The sequence below is a fragment of the Palaemon carinicauda genome, chromosome 16, assembly GCF_036898095.1.
Source record: "Palaemon carinicauda isolate YSFRI2023 chromosome 16, ASM3689809v2, whole genome shotgun sequence".
NCBI classification, from domain to species: Eukaryota; Metazoa; Arthropoda; class Malacostraca; order Decapoda; family Palaemonidae; genus Palaemon; species Palaemon carinicauda.
In genome coordinates, this window is record NC_090740.1 from 131,947,891 (window position 1) to 131,968,654 (window position 20,764).

Below are 20,764 nucleotides of genomic sequence, written 5' to 3' on the forward strand. Positions count from 1 at the left end.
TCTAAAGGAGTCAAGGCCCCAAACTACCCTAAATTACCATAGTTTTAGTCCTAACTCCATCACCTAATAGAAATGGGTCACTATGAACAGTCTGATTCATACACAACTAGAAGGGAGGTTCATGGAAATAATTGAAGGTTACACCCCTCAAGAACAAACCTTCATAGGGTTAAAAGCAACCTTTGTCATATTTTAGTTTGAGACATTATATCTTCACTTCTCAAGAGATATAGCCTTCCCTGATCTAATTAGCTACATCTCAGCTGAATTATTATTGGATTCATGCATAGGTATTATCAAATACAAAAATAACTACTTTGTGCCTTACTTTCTGGGTATTTCACTACTCATAATAATGAGAATACATTGGACACTTGGTTTTTACCCTGTTCTGTCCCTATGTATGCCACTAGTTCTATTGAGCCTTTGCAAGGTCTGAGACTCAATATGATTGATTAGTTTGCAGTATTCCAATTAAGTATCTATGAATTTAATTATTTTTCCTACAAACCAATCAATCATATTCACATATGTCATTTTATCAAGTCCAGTAATTGCTATCATCCAACAATATGCACATACAGTACAGGCATTCCTAGATGTCAGAACTGTTGTATCTGGGAACAATTGCAAATGCAATTTTAATTCAATATAATTGATCGCTTTGCGTGAATGTTATAGTCTGTATAACAGAAATTTTTAAAAATCCCAATTTATATCACTAAATCTTACAGCTGTTTTTACAAATTAAACTTACCTTTGTCACAGTGCACCACTTGTTGATTCTTTTATCAAAACATCCCATCAAAAACACAGACATCATTCCACCTGTAAAACCCATCTCAAATTACAGTAAATATTTCAACAATAATAAAAGTTTAAACAAATTCTTTTATAGCATATGTGCATTGAAATTACTGCCATGATTAAAATCAAATTGAGTCATGCAAACTGTGATACTTACCTTTCTTTCCAGTTCCATACCAAGCTCCTAAAACTACTAGATCTGCTGTGTCTGCCATAGCTCCATCATTTAAGTAATCTTTTTTTACTTTTAACCAATGTCGCTTCCCTGGTTCATAAACACTCTGGAACAGACATATGAATACAGTACTGAAATTAACAATTTCTTCAAAATCAAATACACATGGTAATTCTCAGAAACCCATGTTAATTCCACATACAATGCTTAAAATTTGGAAGATATGCTAAAAAGTTTTTAAACTTATTGCAAAGGAAAAAAGGAAATGTTCAACCATAGAAAACATAATATCCTTCATTTTCTTCATACTCTTACAGCAAACTAAAAGAGATGAAGTACTTCTTCATTGTATAACCTATCGACACTTAACAACAATGGAAGTGAGAACTCCTTGCTGCTTTTGCTTTTGCATAATAACCAATACTTTGTAAGTTTTTTAGAGGCGTTAGGCTTCTGTGTGGTACCTCGAGATTTTCCTGTAAAGGCTAGGGCAGGGAATCCAATACAACATAACATACCAAAGACATATGGTCTCCTCTTGCCCTAGTATAAGCCCAGTGTAAACATGCTAAGTAGGGACTCAGTATATATATGGGTGCCCTACCCAACGGATACAGGCTCTACTGAAACTGTCATTACATTTCTAATGCTAAATGACAACACATCACCCACCGGGAACTATTACTAATGCCAGTGCTTTTCACCTAGCAACCATCTTTTTAATTGGTTGTAAGCAATAAGGGGTATTTTGTGACCAACATTTTTACTATTGTCAGAATTTCTACATTAACTTTTAAGTTACGTACACTCAAGTAAGGTCACAAATTTATCAGTCACCTAATCTTTAGAAGTAAGTGATACTGTTAATGCATACTCTGCTATTTCAGCACTTTGTTTTGATAATGAATGTTCACTCATGTATGACAATTATTACTATTCCAGCTCTCAGCCAGTTAGGGAATTGATGATGATAAAGTGTTATTACAGTATTACTTTGTTTCAAAATACAAATTAGATAGCCTAGCCTAAGCCAAGGTATTTTTGGATTTAGCATAGCCTAGATCAGCTTGTGACTTTTCAAATGTAAACATATGAAGTAAATGCCACCATTATAGGAGTTTAGTTTTGACAGTAAAGACATTTATTTTTAGATAAAATGGCAATGGCATATCATGAAATTTCATCAAAATATACAAGTATATGATTGGGTAGAGATCCCATGAACAGGAGCTGCAGTTGGCAAAAATAAAGGAAAATAGGGTAACAATTTCTTGGAGATGAACTCTATTCTCTAATAAGAAATTCATTATTCATATCCTGCACAGACAAAGAAAGAATTGTGGAACATAGCATGTTGCCTAGTAATTTATACTGTACTTTAGTAAAATTTAGAACAATAATGGCAACAGTAAAGGATAAATGTTAAAGGTGCCTGGGTTCAGTTCTAGTATCATCTTAAGAAAAACGCACCAGAACGTCAGCCAGACAAGTCCAAACCCCCACTGAAGCAGCTCAAAGTGAAGCACTAACGTTAGTAGTAGGCTCAGTAACAAAATCACGAAATACAAGATCATTTACACGAGTGGCTACAAATAATGGGGAATGGCTTATTGCAAACTTTCTCTAGTTAATCAAAGGGTAGTCATCATGCAACTCAATTTGCCTGAAAATAAAGTCAAAGAAAGTAAGAGAAGGAAATCTTGTTGATACAAAATGGTTCTGTGATAGGAAATTCAACATTATCAGCCAGAGTAATAAATATATGATCTTGTCTCTTTACAGAAAGTTCAGAAGTGAAACAGAATGAACACTCAAATTATAAAAAACAGCAAGTAGTCGCGGGAACATCATCATAAACAACGGGAACACTTCCACTGGCCAAGATCTGACAATACTATAGAATACTTATGGAAACTGCATTAAAAAAACAAAAGACAGGAACAGTTACAAAATCCGGAACAGCTGAATCTGATTGGAAAAACTAAAAATATATCAGCTATTAATCAACCATCGCAACCTCTTTATATTCACATAAAAAACCTGGATCTCATTTAATGATAACTAAATATTAACCATGTAGGTGTTTACTTTTAGGCTATTAAGCATGACTCATTTCCTTGTTTTATCATTATTTCTTTTCTTTGCCTTTCTCTTCACTGAAAAAAAATTCTACTAAGACTACTCACATCTTTGTATTAGATAAAATACAGCACAGGAGAGAACAATTCTACTAAACACAAACAAACCCCACATGATGGACTGAATATATGTCCACCGACTCCAAATATAATTATACTGCTTTGCTGGATACCGAATGATACTTGGGATACTTTAAAAGGGAGACAAAGACAGAAATTAACTATTGAAAGTTTTCGAGAAAGTAATTAAAATTACAAGGTAGAGCATGCTAAGTATTCCAGTATTAACAGCGTTCAAAAGAAAAGCCAGGAATGACCAGAAAGAATACTTAGACAGTAAAGCAGATGAGGCTGACAAAGCTATGAATTCAGGAAGTGGCTATGATGTAAGAATTGCTCATAGAATTATTAATGAAATCTCGACTGAGGCAAAGAAGAAGAAGCATATACCCATCAAAAAGAAAGATGGCTCTGTTATAACTACAGAGGATGAAGAAAGACAATGTTGGATGGATGGATGGAACACTTTAGTGAGGTTATGAATAAGACATGTGAAGGGAATAATTTGATTGAAATACCTGAAGCTGATGCAAACCTTGATGTGCCCATGAATGAATTCAGTGTGTTTGAAGTCGAAGCTATCATTAAAAAACTAGAGATGGAAAGCCCAGAGATACGATGGAACTGCCGAGATGATACTGGCCGAAAATGAAGCGACTCCCAGACTACTTACAAGATTATTTTGTAGAATGTGGCATGAAGAGGCAAAACCAGATGAATGGGAGTTACGAGTGTTGGTGAAAATAGCTAAAAAAAGGAGACCTGACTGATTCCAATAATTACAGAGACATAAAACTTCCGTCAGTTATGAAAATATATAGTAAGCTTATTCTTAAGAGACTGGAGAGAAAGACGGATGAAAAGCTGAGAGATGAACAAGCAGGATTTAGAAAAGGTAGAAGTTGCACTGACCAAATTTTCATTTTGAGACATGTTGTACAGCAATGCGTACAATATAGAAATCCCCTTTTGAGGGTATTTGTGGACTATCAAAAAGCCTTTGATACAGTAGTGTGCACCGGCCAATTTTGTGGAGAGTCCTGCGTTATTATGGAATTCCTCTTAAATATGTAAATTTGATTAAGTGGGTTCATGAGCATAGCAAGTGCAAAGTTAATGTTAATGGAGTCTTATTAAGGAGTTTCCAGTGAACAGCGGAGTACTCCAAGGTAATGTGTTGTCACCTATGTTGTTCATCCTCCTCATGGACTTTGTTATGTGTAGAACAGTCAGATTGGACTGGATTGGTGATAGGAATTTAGCAGACCTAGAGTATGCTGATGATGCTGTCCTTCTTAGAAGAACACCACAAGATTTGCAATGCTTGCTTACCAGAATGCATGAAATATAACATGAGGTAGGGCTGAAGATAAATAGAAGAAAGACAGAGATGACGAGAACGGAGTATGCAATGGAAGATGAAATATCATTGGAAGGAGAAAGGATTAATGAGGTAGAATCATTCAAGTATTTAGGAACTATGATCTCCAATACAGGGTCTTTAGAATTAGTGTTTAGTGAAAGATTGATAAAAGCAAATCAGATAATGACTAGGTTAAGTAAAATTTGAAATTCAAATCGCCTAAAATTGCATATAAAAATCAGACTATGTATCAGTTTAGTGAGATCTATATTACTCTATGGACATGAATCATAGTATGACAATGAAACAATCTCCAATAGATTTAGTAGATTTGAGAATAAAGCCCTCAGAAGGATATTGGTTGTTAAATGGCAGGACAGGATTAGAAATGAAACTATAAGAGAGATAACTTGAGTGCCATATGTGGATGAGATCATGATAAGGGGTAGATGGAGATGGTTTGGGCATGGTCTTCGCACTCCCCAAGAGAGATTAGTTCACCAAACGTTAAGCTGGACTCCACAAGGCACTAGAAGAATTAGAAGACCCAGGCCTACATGGCTAAGGACTATGAAGCGCAAAGTAGGAGATGATGAATGGAGCAGCATTGAATTAAAAGCTCAAGACAGAGACAACTGGCGAAATCTAACTGAGGCCCTTTGCGTCAATTGGCATAGGAGGAGATGATGATGATGATGATGATGATGATACTTCAAAATAAAAAACCTTTAAAGTCCTTTGGTAAAGACAACAATGTATCCCTTAATCTCCTGGATTACAAAGAAAAAAAAAATTAATTATATAACTTTGTCATCAGTCATATGGCTAGTTATTGTTATAATGAATATCACATTACCCATATAAATAAAACCATGCTTTAAATGCTACTTGTGTAAATAAACTAACATCACTAAATAACAAGAGTTGAAGATGCACTTTTCATGACCAAGTTGTAACTGATTTCCTGTTTGATGGCAATCTTCTTATTCTTATCTATGCCTTATTGTCTGTCTAGGCAATTGGTGTATAAACTAGGCTAAATATAGGAGGGAGAGGAGAACATAGCAATATAGAATTCAACCATTTTATCCCCAAAGGACGTACTGGTACGTTTCACAAAACTCATCCCTTTACCCCCATGGACATACCGGTACGTCCTTGCAAAAAACTGCTATTTAAATTTTTTCTTGCATATTTTTTATAGTTTTTTTGAGAAACTTCAGGCATTTTCCAAGAGAATGAGACCAACCTGACCTCTCTATGATGAAAATTAAGGCTGTTAGAGCAATTTAAAAAAAATATACTGCAAAATGTGCTTGAAAAAAAATAACCCCTGGGGGTTAAGGGTTGGAAAGTTCCAAATAGCCTGGGGGTAAAAGGGTTAAGAATTTGATACCCCTCAGGCATAAAGATAATATCTCTTCAGAGTTAACAGCTTATGATTAAAAGATAAAATTCGAGGAAATAATTAGGAATTAGAATACTCAGAATGTTATGAGCTTCAAAGAGAAATTCAATACAGTACATTTAAATTGACAATATATTAATATGCTCAAGATAAAAGAATGTAGCTAAAGGAGGAACTTGTAACCTGAATCTCTATTCCAAAATTAAACAAAATCTTTTCTATTTCAAGCCATTTTCTGAGGGCATGCCATATTAGTTGCCAGATACAAAGATAATTTCTACATCGGCCATACCAGCTTGCACGAAGAGAGTACCGATATTAAATGACGGGGTTTATTCTCGCATAGGAACAAAGTACTAATTCAACTTAAGAATATCTAAATTTTTTCAATTTACTGTACAGGTATTTGAAAACCAAGATTTCATATTAAGAAGTTTCATTAAACTAATACAATTTATGAACATTGCACTGTACATACAGTATAATAAGTATAAGTAACACTTACATTTATATCCTTGAGCACTAAACCTTCTAATCCCTGCTTCAGGACATCATTTATCATGTTACGAAGATCTTCCTTCTTTCTTATCAACTTCATTTCAGAAAACATGATGTGATTCTTTATTTCAGTCATGTGTTCCTCGAGAATTTCTCGCCGTTCCCTTATTGGTCTAAAAATAGACAAAATACTCAATCATTCCAAATAGATATTAAACATTCAAAAAGATATACACAAGATTAAAATTAGAAAATTTAATGTCACACATATTTATAACGACTCAAAAGTACATCTTTTTATTCACCAAGATAAATCAATATAGTAGTTGATATATGTTGCAAAATTCAAGTTTTCCCTATGAAATATGCTTTAATAAATATCAAATTTTATTCCAACACTTCAGTGAAATTCATTGGATCTCTCTCCCACCTCCCCACTCTTATTGGTTCTTGGTCATAGTCACTTTCTCTTTGGACTCAAAACAGAGATAACATTGAAAAAGCTTCTTAGATCATTCTAACTACAGGCACTGTGGACCATAAGGAGATAAGCGTCAGCACAAATGGGATGATAGTGAGAATTGTAGATTTTATTCTTAAGATTTAGAGGCACTCCCTATGAGGTAATTAAGACCTATGAATTTCCAGTAAGTATTGATAAAAAAAAATTGTCATCAATATTGTTACTGTACCAGAAAGATGATAATGAAGTAATACTATATTCTTTGGTGTAATTTTTGGATTAATGTACTGTGTGGTCTCCAAGAAATCTCCTGTGAAAGGCAACCAAATACAGCAAAAAAAAATTCCAAAGTAGTATTGTTCTCGCTACTCGAAGGCTATTGTATCAATGTGCACAGCATTGACCTTAAAGTTTTTACAAGGTACAGTAAAGTACATTAAACTCTATATCAATTAACTCTTTTACCCCCAAAGGACGTACTGGTACGTTTCACAAAACCCATCCCTTTACCCCCATGGACGTACCGGTACGTTCTTGCAAAAAAATGCTATAAAAATTTGTTTTTCATATTTTTTGATAAATTTTTGAGAAAATTCAGGCATTTTCCAAGAGAATGAGACCAACCTGACCTCTCTATGACAAAAATTAAGGCTGTTAGAGCAATTTAAAGAAAATATACTACAAAATGTGCTGGGAAAAAAATAACCCCCTGGGGGTTAAGGTTTGGAAATTTCCAAATACCCCGTGGGTAAAAGGGTTAATTTTAGAAGTTCTTGGCAAAGTTTTATAGACAAGCAAACAGCCACAAAATGAGTAAAATATGATGTTAAGCACTGATACATAGTAAAAAATATAAAAAAGAAATTCATATTTCTTAAACAGAAAAATTACTTACTTGTCCATCAAGTCTTGTCCATTATAATGAATACAGTCAAATACAAAAAGGCAAACATTTGCATCTTGAAATTCTGCTTTCTGTAATAAAAAGAAAGACAATTCACCTAGTGGTACAAATAATATTTCTTTTAAAATGGTTGTCAAAAAATAACCTCAAAATGTATTTTTTTCAACAAGAATTTTTTTTTTATAAATCGTACCTTATGAACACCAAGTGTACCAAAAGGCAATGGTATGCCAGTATTATTATCTATCATCAGCACCTCTGCATCAAGAATGAGGTCTTCACCATGTCGGAAAGCTTGTGGAATGTGATCTTTGAAATGGGATACCTGAAAGTAACGAATTATGTATTAAGTGGTGAGAAACATGCTAAAAATCTTCTGTAGTTGTTTCCTACCAAAATCAAGTAAACTAATATTTGTAAAACTACTTAAGAATAATGACTAATATATGTTAATTGTCTAACAGATATAAATAAGATTCAAGGAACCAAGAACATAATCAAAGCCGTTTCTGTTAAAACACATGAAAATGAAACCTAAAAAATAAAAATTGAAATTTAATCATACAAATTTTTTATTTCTGTACTCACCGATGTTCATACTGCTTTCTCGGAGCAGACATATCGACGTTAACCCAACCCACCATACCAAAAATAAAAATTTCCTGTCTTCCCCTTCAAGAGGCTATATGCCTATTGCCTATCAATGTGACATATTAATGGCTACAATTGATGTGTCTAGCTAGTATCCTTTTAACATCATTTGTCAGTGGGGAAGAGAATGGGTATAGAAAAAAAAATTTATTTAAAGTTCTGTTTATGTCTATGAATCTACCATATGTTCATATGCTGACCCCACACACTGATGGAAGTGGATCATGATGGAAAGATAGAGAATTTAACTTCTTAAAAAAATACACTAGACTTATCTCTTAGTCTAACACCTTGGTACCAAACTGTAAAAACTAACGTTATAACTTGATTCTCCAGATTGTGTTTATAAATAATTTTCACTACCTATTTCTTATCTATATACTTTACCCAATACAATGAACTGTATTACAAAGGAGAAAAATTATACAAAAGACTAATTATTTTCACCTATTTCTATAACATTACACAAACCTTATTTTCATCAAACCACGTTCCCAGCAGCTACTACAAGACCTAATGCAAAGCAATCCAGATAAGCAAGCAGGATTCTTCAAGATGATGTTTAGCAAACACTGAACCAATTTGGCATGGCACCAAGGCCAAGCTGTGACCAAAACCCTTTCCTAATAAAGATTCCAACCAAAATTCAAAGATTTAGCTGCACTCCTAATATCCTCAACCCTAATAACGGATATGGATGCAACTCCTATTTAATCTCTATGACCAATCCCTTAACCAGAAGACATAGTACTTTTGGACACGAGGCAAGCAGAAATACTTGCAATCAGGATAGCAAGCTTGCACGCCACCAGACAAATGCATTCCACGTGAGCATGCTTGAACACAGACTCTCTGTAGGTGAGCGCACATGCTCGTAATATGGAGTCCAAGGGACAGGTGAATAATACTTACAGGGTTAATTGATGAGTGCATGTGAATGCACTGATAGTAGCACAAACTGTTGAATGTACTCTAACAAGAGAGCACGTCTTAACCGAAGGGCGCTCATTTACATGTCAGTGTTCATATTTTAAGGAGAAGCACACACATATACTGATAGGTGAATGAGTGCTAGCAGGGGAGCGTGTGCCAAAAGGAGAATTTTCCAGTTCAGAAAATTTTATTCTGAATAGGGAGTGCGCTCAAATAGCAGAACTCATTTGATCTTCCTGTAATCCTTGTATCTGCATCGCCCCTACAGCACTCACCCGTGACCTCACAGTTTTGAGCAACTATATTTCAAATACTGTATAGTGTTGATCATCCATTAAACTCTGGACAGAAGCAATAAAAAAATACCTTTGTTCGGACATGCAATCAAAATACTGAGTATGCAAGTACTCTGGCTTAATACAAACTGTGTTAGGTGTTTCTTTATTAAATTTCTTGACCCTCTCCTTCAATACTTTAATGGCACAAATGAAATCTTAATCCTTTAAAATTTTTATTGTATCAAATACCTTTCTCCTTTGTATGTCATTATGGACATGTTCCCCACCGCCATGTCTAGTTCCATCTATTCCTGCATGTAGTTTTTATACACTGAATGTGTTCTGTTCAACACATCAATAACTAGTGTGATTTAATTCAGTACATTTCTTGCTATTCAGGATGGTTCTTGGGCATTCTAAACTAAAGGTCTTCTTAATATCTTTAGACATTTTCCACATTGGTCCTATTAACGTACAAAAATCTATTTCATGTCTATTTTTCTATTTTAGACAATCTCAACACTTGTTTTTTCAGGATCCTTTTACTTACAACTTCATTTTCATCATATTCATCTGAAATATACTATGTCCCTTTTATATCTTTTCCACCTTTCCTCAGACATTTTGATATCTTGAATATTGTACTTTTTTCCTTATACTGTAATGAGGTTTGATTACATTACATGCATAAAACCAAGCTTCGAGAAAGAAGCATTATAAACATCAGGGATTTTCATTAAAATAATTAATATTCTTAGAATTAAATAATATGAATAATTAGAATAAGTACTGTCGTTACAGCATCTGGAATACAGGTAGTCATCAACTTACGATCAATACGACTTAATACTGTTCGACTTTACAACCAATTTCTTCACTGTAATGACGTCACAAGTCTATCGGAAATAGTACACAAAAAGGACTGATATTTCCTTAGAAATTATCTATTTTCTTGTATAAAAATGAACTAGTTTATCTCGTTAAGTTAGTATTTTTTTAATTGATAATATATAGTGTTTTCAATAAAAATTTATTATGAAAAGTGCCCAAGACGATTCAGTATCATGAAACAACATAATCAGAAATTACAGTATCATGACAGCATAATAAATCTACAGAAACTTTCATTTTTAAGTTTGGCATATGTTCAGATCGAGATATCGTTATCATTATTGCCTAAGCTACAACCCTAGTTGGAAAAGCAGTGCTAATAAGCTCAAGGGCTCCAACTAGGAAAAATACCCAAGTGAGGAATTGAAATACATAAACTTTAAGAGAAGTAATGAACAATTAAAATATTTCAAGAACAGTAACATTAAAATAAATTTCATATAAAAACTATAAAAACTTCCAAAAAATAAGATGAAGGGAAATAAAATAGAATAGCATGCCTGAGTGTACCCTCAAGGAAGAGAACTCTACCCCAAGATAGTGAAAGGCCATGGTGCAGAGGCTATGGCACTACCCTAGACTAGAGAACAACGGTTTGATTTTTTAGTGTCCTCCTTCTAGAAGAGCTGTTTACCCAGACTATTCAATGTATGTGTAGGCGAAGGAAAATCGAGACTTAAGCAGGGACATATCCAACGTAGTATTGTCTGCCCAGTCAAAGTTCCCAATAACTCTCTAGCAATTAATATCTCAATGGGTGGATGGTGCCCTGGCCAACCTACTACCTACGACACATCTCTCAGTCCCTATCTCAGTCTATCTATATAGCAATTACCTTACCATTACAAAACCAAAAAGGTAATTTACATTTTTTATAAATATATCCCTAGTAACTGCAAAGTCATGCACTCCTGGTTTTATCATTAATATACCATAGTATCAATAAATCAACTATCCACTGATGAGAATGACCAGTAAAAAGAGAAAAAAATAATGCAACATTTCACATCAATGACAGTAGACTTCAATAAGTCAAAGGGCAAATCATAGTCTAGGAATGACTTAAACAAAAGTGTAAAATATTAGTCATTCATCTCTTTAAGAAACTTGGCAATCATCTGATTAAGTTCTCTATATGTTAAGCACAAGAATAGTACTGTAAATGACTTAGTGTGTATTGACACAACACCTTTTCAATTACTTTGTATGACCTGTATGCAGTTAATATGTCCTCAAAACTCTATAACAGCTTACACCATCATCAGTATGCTCAAGCCAAAACTCACCATACAAATAGAAAGATCATTCCTTTTAAATACAAACAAAAAGTTTAGATATACAGTATTAGGTTTTATGTCTCACCTTGTGTGGCATTACTTCTTTTAAGGAACGTGAATAATACTTGAATTTGTTGCCTTTCTTATGCACCTGTACTCTTTCTCCATCATACTTGATTTCAGCATACATTGCCGAACTAGGACATTTCTTGAAAGCGTAGTCGACCGACTTACATGCCTCAGCCTGCGAAAATTTGCCAATCCAATGTTAACATTAAAACTTTTAAACTGTCAGCTAAAGTACCACAATACTTAGCTGGAAAATGGTGTTGATTCATCACAGAAAAAGTTTTAATTGAAATTCAAGAAACAATTTGCAATTCAGTAAACTTTAAAACTATTTCTTACTTTTATTTCAAATGCATTTACTTTGTTTACATCAACAGATTACAAGCAACACTTATATATGTATTGAATAACAAAAAAATCAAAGGAAAACATAACCTACAAGCATAGGAAGAACTGGTGTCATGACTTCAGCAGTAAACTTGAGACTACCCCCTGTGGCCTTAACTTTTATAACTTGATCCAAGACAGCATCAATATTTCGAGTTGTCTGGAAGGCTTCATATGCATCAGGATGCACTGCATCTAATCTAAAAATGAATTGTTTATGTAAATTGAAGTTATCAGTTTAATTTCCTTCAACTTGTAAAATACTATCAATGTAGCCCTACCCATCAAATATACAGGTATAAAGAAACAACTTCATACACAAATTACATTATTCAAGGTTAAAGTGCAAATTCCATATCATTACTGATAGATAGCAAATTGAACTCAGAAATTGAGAAAAAGCAGCAACTACTTATTTATGACTCTTACATATGCTTGGCTCCAGCATTGATCCTCAAGTCTCCTTTGATAAGCCTTATAACCATTTTCAAATCGTTACCAGTACACCTGAAAAATAAAACATTGTTATACAATCCCAACCAAAACAAGTCTATTCTGAATAAAACATGTTAAGAAATTTACCTAACATTCAAGGTTCTTAGCTAAGTAGATACATAACTTGTGCTGGAGCACTTGTGTGGGTATCATATACAGTATGAAAATGTCTCATTCCTTCATGCAGTTCTTTCTCAAGCACGCTTTGTTGCAAGTCCAAGAAATTTTTCACCTTTCCCATTTTATGCTATCACTTTATCTTCTTCCACAGCAACTCTTGAAAAGCTGTCTTAAACACTACAGAGTTGTTAAAATAACTTGTTAGAGGAAGCAGAAAACATACAGTATACACAAAAGTCAAGCCTATGAGTGTAGACATTCCTAGATGTGTTTGAAAAGGTACAACCTTCCTTCTACACTGTATGAAAAACAAAACTATTTGACTGCCTTTAAAACAATATATCTGTAAACTAAAAGAGACATAACTGTAAGCTAAAAACTTAAAATATAAAATATGACAAACCCTATTTCATTCTCTATTGCTGTCAGTAAGAGATTAGATAAAAACAAAAAGTTATTTACAAACGAATATTCCAGCATTGTACACAAATGCATCAGAATTAGTTTAAAAATGTAAGTCACAGTAGGGTATTTTATTGTTTACTTTACCTAAATTTTACAGTAAATTGTCCTGAATTATATATTTGACTCTATTGTGTGTGTTTTGTGTATTTTAATGCATATGTGGAGAGAGAGAGAGAGAGAGAGAGAGAGAGAGAGAGAGAGAGAGAGAGAGAGAGAGAGAGAGAGAGAGAGAGAGAGAGAGAGAGAGAGAGAGAGAGAGAGAGAGAGAGAGAGAGAGAGAGAGAGAGAGAATATGTGTGCGCGCACGCCAGGATCATTCTGGAACTCGTAGAAAACCTTAACTTGTTTATGGTCAGGCATATGACAAACGGTGAAAAGGTGTAAAAAAAACAAGACAAGTTCGACCATCTTACAAGGTAGCCACTGCCCTTGCACTATCCAAAGGACCATGTACCACAGAACAAAGTTTTTATCCTTCCATTTATAGAGGGAATGTCAATGCTTGATTGATTGATTTGAGATTTTCTAGCATCCTGACTCCAATTTCAATGAAAGATAAGGAGATATTAGAGACAGAATAAAGCAAACCTCACTAACAACTTACACAAACAAAATATGAATGAAATACACGAGGGCTCTCTTACCACCTGGTAAATTCAGTACTGCCCAAAAAGAACGACTAAAATATCTATCATTAATAGAGGGAATTCAAAACTAAGGTCACCATATCTTTCATGGTGTTTAGTTTAAGTAAAATATCAGGTCTGTACATATAATACATACAACACCTCAAGTATATATAACATCAAATTTTGTATTGTAGAGAACTTCAGTTAATGACCAAACTTTATTACATGTGTAAGTTACCTTTTGCATATCTTTTTAAGGACATAAGAATGTTCCTCTTCCTTTGTTACTCCAGAGAGTTCTTCTAACAGATCATCTACATCCTGAATGGAGAGATTACTTTTCTTGACAGGTGAGAGAACAGAGGACTTTTCAAAGAAAACTCGTACCGTTTCAGCCACATCACCATTTTCTAAATCTTCAAGCATTTCTTCTTGATTACTATTGAACAGCTGCAAAAAGAAATAGTGCTAGTTTACACTTCATCTAAATGGCCTAAAAGATATTGAAAAGATTTGATAGCATACTTCAATATGAATGGGCAAAGGAAAACTTAACATTCTCAAAAGACATGCTATTCCTGAATATATAATTATACGTACTTGAGAAAACAATTTGACTAGCTGTTTGCTTTGCAAGTTATAAACTCGCTTGATGACACCAGGAAGCAATAATTTGATCCACAGTCTCAAATCCCCTTCAAACTTCTCTGTGAAAAAAAAAATGCTTAATAAAAGTTTGATATAACCTGGTACTGCATCAAAAAGGCTATTAAGTAGTATCAAGTAGTTATAAAAAAGATTAAAGATAAAAGACATAAATCAATTACTACTACTAAATAAAAAATTTAAACGATTAAAACTTGAACAAGCAAATTAAATGAGAGAGAGAGAGAGAGAGAGAGAGAGAGAGAGAGAGAGAGAGAGAGAGAGAGAGAGAGAGAGAGAGAGAGAGAGAGAGAGAGAGAGAGAGAGAAATAGTGGGTAGACACACACATTCCATACAATTGCTTAAGTTCTGTAATCTAAGTATTTTGGACCAATGCAGTGTTGTGATAAATTACTTTCTGTATAACTTATTGTAGGAAATAAAAGGTCCAATGATGGTTTTGCAAGAATTATCTTTCCATTCTTTCATAATTTTCATCTTAATTTTTACCTCCATTATCTTTCTTGTCTTCGCACAGTAGCGGGAGACCAACTGTGAACAAAAGTACAGGTAGTTTGCATATCACAGTGAATTCAAATTAGCATACCCTCACTCCTCTAAATTCTCACCATCTTCTCTTTCACATTGAACATTTCAGCGGCTGCTCAATTGCTTGGCTTTTTGTATGACTTGTAATCTAAAAGTAGCCTCGTACTTTCTTCTTTTTGCTAGTGGTTTCATAATTGATGTGGGTACAAGTTGTTAAGAAATTAAATGTGAATTTAGGGCTGAAGTTACAAAAAATTTTATGGAAATGAAATGTACAATTGTCGTTGGTACGGGTAAGAACAGGTTATCATAGTCATTTGCGGTAGTTTTATTCTTGACTAAAAACCAACAAAACGGATTATCTGTTATGTGACGTGCAGCAACTTCTAGGGATACAGTTATTAACATCATCATCTTCACTAAATACTCTTAGCATCATTAGTTATCATTTGGGTGTGTAAATGCATGCATTCGTTTATTTGTTGGTTATGACCAGCGATGACAGGTAAACAAAATGGTTTCTGTTTTAGGGGGAGTGTTTAGGAAATACAATATAAAATTGCTCTTATTTCATTTATTTTTAATTTATAAGGATAAAGTAAGTACAAAATTAGTAATGTCATAATCATTACATAATCAATACTTGGTAAGACATCTGTTGCTGCAAAAGCTAACCTATAAACATATATGTAAAAGAATCCGTTTGTTTCTCATAATGTTTTCCATTTCAGGCGGCATGTTTAGCAAAAGTATGATGTATAATTGCCTTTATTTAATTTATTTATTTTGAGATTGGAAGTATGTTTAGAAGTAGAAGGATGGATGTATTGGCCTTGTGTGAGACAAAGATGAAAGGAAAAGGTGAAGTGATGTTTGGTGAAATGTCTGGTAGAGTGTCTGGGATTGAAAGGGGAAGAGCGAGAGAGGGTGTGGCGTTATTGCTGACTGAATGGATGACAGGTAAAGTAGTGGAATGGAAGGAGATATCATCTAGGTTAATGTGGGTAAGGGTTAGGTTGGGTAGGGAATGTTGGGCGTTTGTCAGTGCGTATGGGCCAGGTAGTGAGAAAAGTGAAGAAGAGCGGAATGAGTTCTGGAATGAATTAACTAGGTGTGTAGGAGGACTGGGTAGAAGGAATTATGTAGTTGTTATGGGTGACTTAAATGCTAGAGTGGGCGCTGGAGAGGTAGAAGGTGTCATTGGGAAGTATGGCGTACCAGGTGAAAATGAGAGTGGTGAGAGACTGGTAGACGTGTGTTGAACAAGAGAAGGTAATAAGTGCTAGCTTCTTTAAAAAGAAAGATAAAAATAATTATACATGGGTAAGAGTGGCAAATGGAAGAGTAGTAGAAAGGGCATTAATGGATTATGTGTTAATAACTAAAAGAATGTTTGGAAGATTGAAAGACATGCACGTGTTTAGGGGTATGGCTAACGGTACGTCTGATCATTTTTTGGTGGAAGGAAAATTAGTTGTAGCAAAAGAGTGGGGGAATAAAGTAGGTGGATGTAAAAGGGAGGTAGTGAGGATTGAAGAGCTAATAAAACTGGGGGTAAAAAGTAAATATCAGGAAAGGTTGAAAATGGCATATGACGAAGTGAGAGTAAGAGAAACTGGTAATTTAGAGGAGGAGTGGAAGTTAGTAAAAGAAAATTTTGTTGAGATTACAAGTGATGTATGTGGCAAGAAGGTTGTTGGAGGCAGCATGAGGAAGGGCAGTGAATGGTGGAATGAAGGAGTAAAGGTAAAAGTGGAAGAGAAAAAGAGGGCTTTTGAAGAATGGCTGCAGAGTAATAGTATAGAGAAGTATGAAAAATAGAGAGAAAAATGTGGAAGTAAAGCACAAGGTGCGTGAGGCAAAGAGGGCAGCTGACCTGAGGTGGGGTCAGGGATTGGGTCAGTCATATGAAGAGAATAAGAAGAAGTTTTGGAAATAAGTGAAGAGAGTAAGGAAGGCTGGCGCAAGAATTGAAGAGACAGTGAAAGATGGAAATGGAAGGTTGTTAAAAGGAGAGGAGGCAAGGAAAAGGTGGGCGGAATATTTTGAAAGTTTGCTGAATGTTGAGGATAATAGGGAGGCAGATATAATTGCTGTTCCAGGTGTTGAGGTGCCAGTGATGGAAGATGAAAATGAGAGAGAGATTACAATAGATGAAGTGAGGAGAGCACTAGATGAAACAAGAGTAGGAAAAGCATCTGGTATGGATGGTGTGAAAGCTGAGATGTTGAAGGAAGGGGGTTTGACTGTACTTGAATGGTTGGTGAGATTGTTTAATATGTTTTGTGTTGTCAATGGTACCAGTGGATTGGGTTTGTGCATGTATTGTACCACTATATAAGGGTAAGGGAGATGTGCATGAGTGTTGTAATTCAAGAGGTATTAGTTTGTTGAGTGTAGTTGGAAAAGTGTATGGTAGAGTATTGATTAATAGGATTAAGGATAAAACAGAGAATGCAATCTTGGAAGTACAGGGTGGTTTTAGAAGAGGTAGGGGTTGTATGAATCAGATTTTTACAGTTAGGCAGATATGCGAGAAATATTTAGCAAAAGGTAAGGAGGTGTACGTTGTGTTTATGGATCTGGAGAAAGCATACGATAGAGTTGATAAGGAAGCAATGTGGAATGTGATGAAGTTATATGGAGTTGGTGGAAGGTTGTTGCAAGCAGTGAAAAGTTTCTACAAAGGTAGTAAAGCATGTGTTAGAATAGGAAATGAAGTGAGTGATTGGTTTCCGGTGAGAGTGTGGCTGAGACAGGGATGTGTGATGTCGCCATGGTTGTTTAACTTGTATGTTGATGGAGTGGTGAGAGAGGTGAATGCTCAAGTGCTTCGACGAGGATTAAAACTGGTAGGCGAGAATGACCATGAATGGGAGGTAAATCAGTTGTTGTTTGCGGATGATACTGCACTGGTAGCAGACACAGAAGAGAAGCTTGACCGACTAGTGACAGAATTTGGAAAGGTGTGTGAGAGAAGGAAGTTGAGAGTTAATGTGGGTAAGAGTAAGGTTATGAGATGTACGAGAAGGGAAGGTGGTGCAAGGTTGAATGTCATGTTGAATGGAGAGTTACTTGAGGAGGTGGATCAGTTTAAGTACTTGGGGTCTATTGTTGCAGCAAATGGTGAAGTGGAAGCAGATGTACGTCAGAGAGTGAATGAAGGTTGCAAAGTGTTGGGGGCAGTTAAGGGAGTAGTAAAAATAGAGGGTTGGGCATAAATGTAAAGAGAGTTCTATATGAGAAAGTGATTGTACCAACTGTGATGTATGGATCGGAGTTGTGGGGAATGAAAGTGATGGAGAGACAGAAATTGAATGTGTTTGAGATAAAGTGTCTAAGGAGTATGGCTGGTGTATCTCGAGTAGAAAGGGTTAGGAACGAAGTGGTGAGGGAGAGAACGGGTGTAAGAAATGAGTTAGCGGCTAGAGTGGATATGAATGTGTTGAGGTGGTTTGGCCATGTTGAGAGAATGGAAAATGGTTGTCTGCTAAAGAAGGTGATGAATGCAAGAGTTGATGGGAGAAGTACAAGAGGAAGGCCAAGGTTTGGGTGGATGGATGGTGTGAAAAAAGCTCCGGGTGATAGGAGGATAGATGTGAGAGAGGCAAGAGAGCGTGCTAGAAATAGGAATGAATGGCGAGCGATTGTGACGCAGTTCCAGTAGGCCCTGTTGCTTCCTCCGGTGCCTTAGATGACCGCGGAGGTAGCAGCAGTAGGGGACTCAGCATTATGAAGCTTCATCTGTGGTGGAAATGTGGGAGGTTGGGCTGTGGCACCCTAGCAGTACCAGCTGAACTCGGTTGAGTCCCTGATTAGGCTTTAGGAACATAGAGAGTAGAGGTCCCCTTTTTGTTTTGTTTCATTGTTGGTGTCGGCTACCCCCCAAAATTGGGGGAAGTGCCTTGGTATATGGATGGATGGATTTTGGATTTCTAAAGATAAAGCAAAAGTCAGCCTACACACTGGTTTTGTCATCTTAAACAACAGATGTGGCATAAATTCATTCAAATTTGGCCTATTTTTTACCTCATACCATGCACTTAATTAATCACCTCGGTCAAATATTAGCCAGTGATTCAATTCTATGCCCACGTCTTAGGTAGAATCACTAGCAAATTATTCTTTATCTTGACATTGTGCTCTCCATCAAGCACAACATAGATGAAGAAATCTTATCCTGAATCAACCAAGCATCAGCATCCTTCGGACGCCTTCGCTCCAGAGTATTCGATAACAACAACCTGAAGATAGATACCAAGATCTCAGTCTATGTAGCTGTAGGCCTCTCCACTCTACTATATGGTGCCAAATCCTTGATTGTCTACCATTGCCACATAAAACTTATGGAAGTCTCCCATGTTAGATGTTTACAACACATCCTTGAAATAACATGGATATATCACATCAGGCCAAATCAATCAGCATAGAAGCCACACTAGCAAAAAGACAGTTGAGATGAACTGGATATATTATACGTATGCCAGAACACCACCTCCCTCATCATCGGGTCTTGTATGGACAGCTCCCTAAAGAACGTCAAAATCCAGGGGGGAGGGGGGGGTCAAATGAAAAGATATAAAGATAACAAATTCACCATTTAAGAAATGTAACATTAACCCAGAAGATCTTGAAGCAAACACTTCCAACAGACCACTGTGACGTTCATTGTGCAGTGCGCGGGTAACTAGACTAGAAGATGAAAGAATCCTAGCATGACAGCAACACAGGAAACAAAGACAAAATCATCCTATGGGAATCCTCCAATTGAATGCCAACTTGACCTGTGCATTTGAGTCTATAGTTCTAGGATTGATCTGCACAGTCATACACAATGGCATCAGTGATAAGCAGTACTAATTTAATAATCATCACCAGAGTTATCATTTAAGGCCGCAGGAGTCGTCATCGACTTGATGGACAGCCATAGATACCTTGCGAGTGGATTGCAAGTTGAATGTGAGGAAAAAAAGACTGTAGCTCCTGAGTGTTATGGCTGCTGCCAACCAGTCCTTACCTTAAGGGGGCTGGACGGCTAATGCCGTTTTTTCAGGATAGGACTTTGAAATTCATACCACTTAATAAGGTGACTTAGGACATCTACAAACTGCACAGGATTTTTGCCTCTGACCTTCGGTTTTGCGATGCCAGGGCAATTTATCTTGAAAATTTGTGTTTTTCAAATTCTATCTCCTCCATTGATATTCAATATTAAAACATTTGATTAATACCCTATTTGGACGTAATATAGACCTTAAATAAAACATTTTTTTAAAAGTCATTTTCTTGCTAGATATGATTTTTTTCATTATGGTAAAAAAATAAACCCTATATTTCAGGAAAAAAAACCTAAGAAGAAAATATGAAACAAAAAATGGATAAAAGGGCTCCTTTTTATTGTTTTATAATGTCTTTCTATGTTATATACCAAATTTCAATGGTATATCTTTAAATATTTAAATATAATAGTATAGAGAAGTATGAAAAATATAGAGAGAAAAAGGTGGAAGTAAAGCGCAAAGTATGTGAGGCAAAGAGGGCAGCTGACCTGAGGTGGG

General features: G+C 35.4%; 1 protein-coding gene across 4 annotated transcripts in view; it reads right to left on the reverse strand.

Annotated features, from left to right (window-relative positions):
• DNAlig3 (DNA ligase 3) overlaps positions 1–20,764 on the reverse strand; it is a 108,364-nt gene that overhangs the window by 53,124 nt on the left and 34,476 nt on the right. For all 4 annotated transcript variants that reach the window (XM_068390099.1, XM_068390096.1, XM_068390097.1 and 1 more), the window contains exons 6-15: positions 14,612–14,718; positions 14,250–14,461; positions 12,732–12,809; positions 12,355–12,502; positions 11,932–12,090; positions 8,010–8,141; positions 7,808–7,887; positions 6,457–6,622; positions 965–1,088; positions 758–828 (exon numbers count right to left, since the gene is read on the reverse strand). In XM_068390099.1, coding sequence (XP_068246200.1) covers positions 758–828; positions 965–1,088; positions 6,457–6,622; positions 7,808–7,887; positions 8,010–8,141; positions 11,932–12,090; positions 12,355–12,502; positions 12,732–12,809; positions 14,250–14,461; positions 14,612–14,718 — 1,277 coding nt within the window. The remainder of the gene's footprint in view (positions 1–757; positions 829–964; positions 1,089–6,456; positions 6,623–7,807; positions 7,888–8,009; positions 8,142–11,931; positions 12,091–12,354; positions 12,503–12,731; positions 12,810–14,249; positions 14,462–14,611; positions 14,719–20,764) is intronic.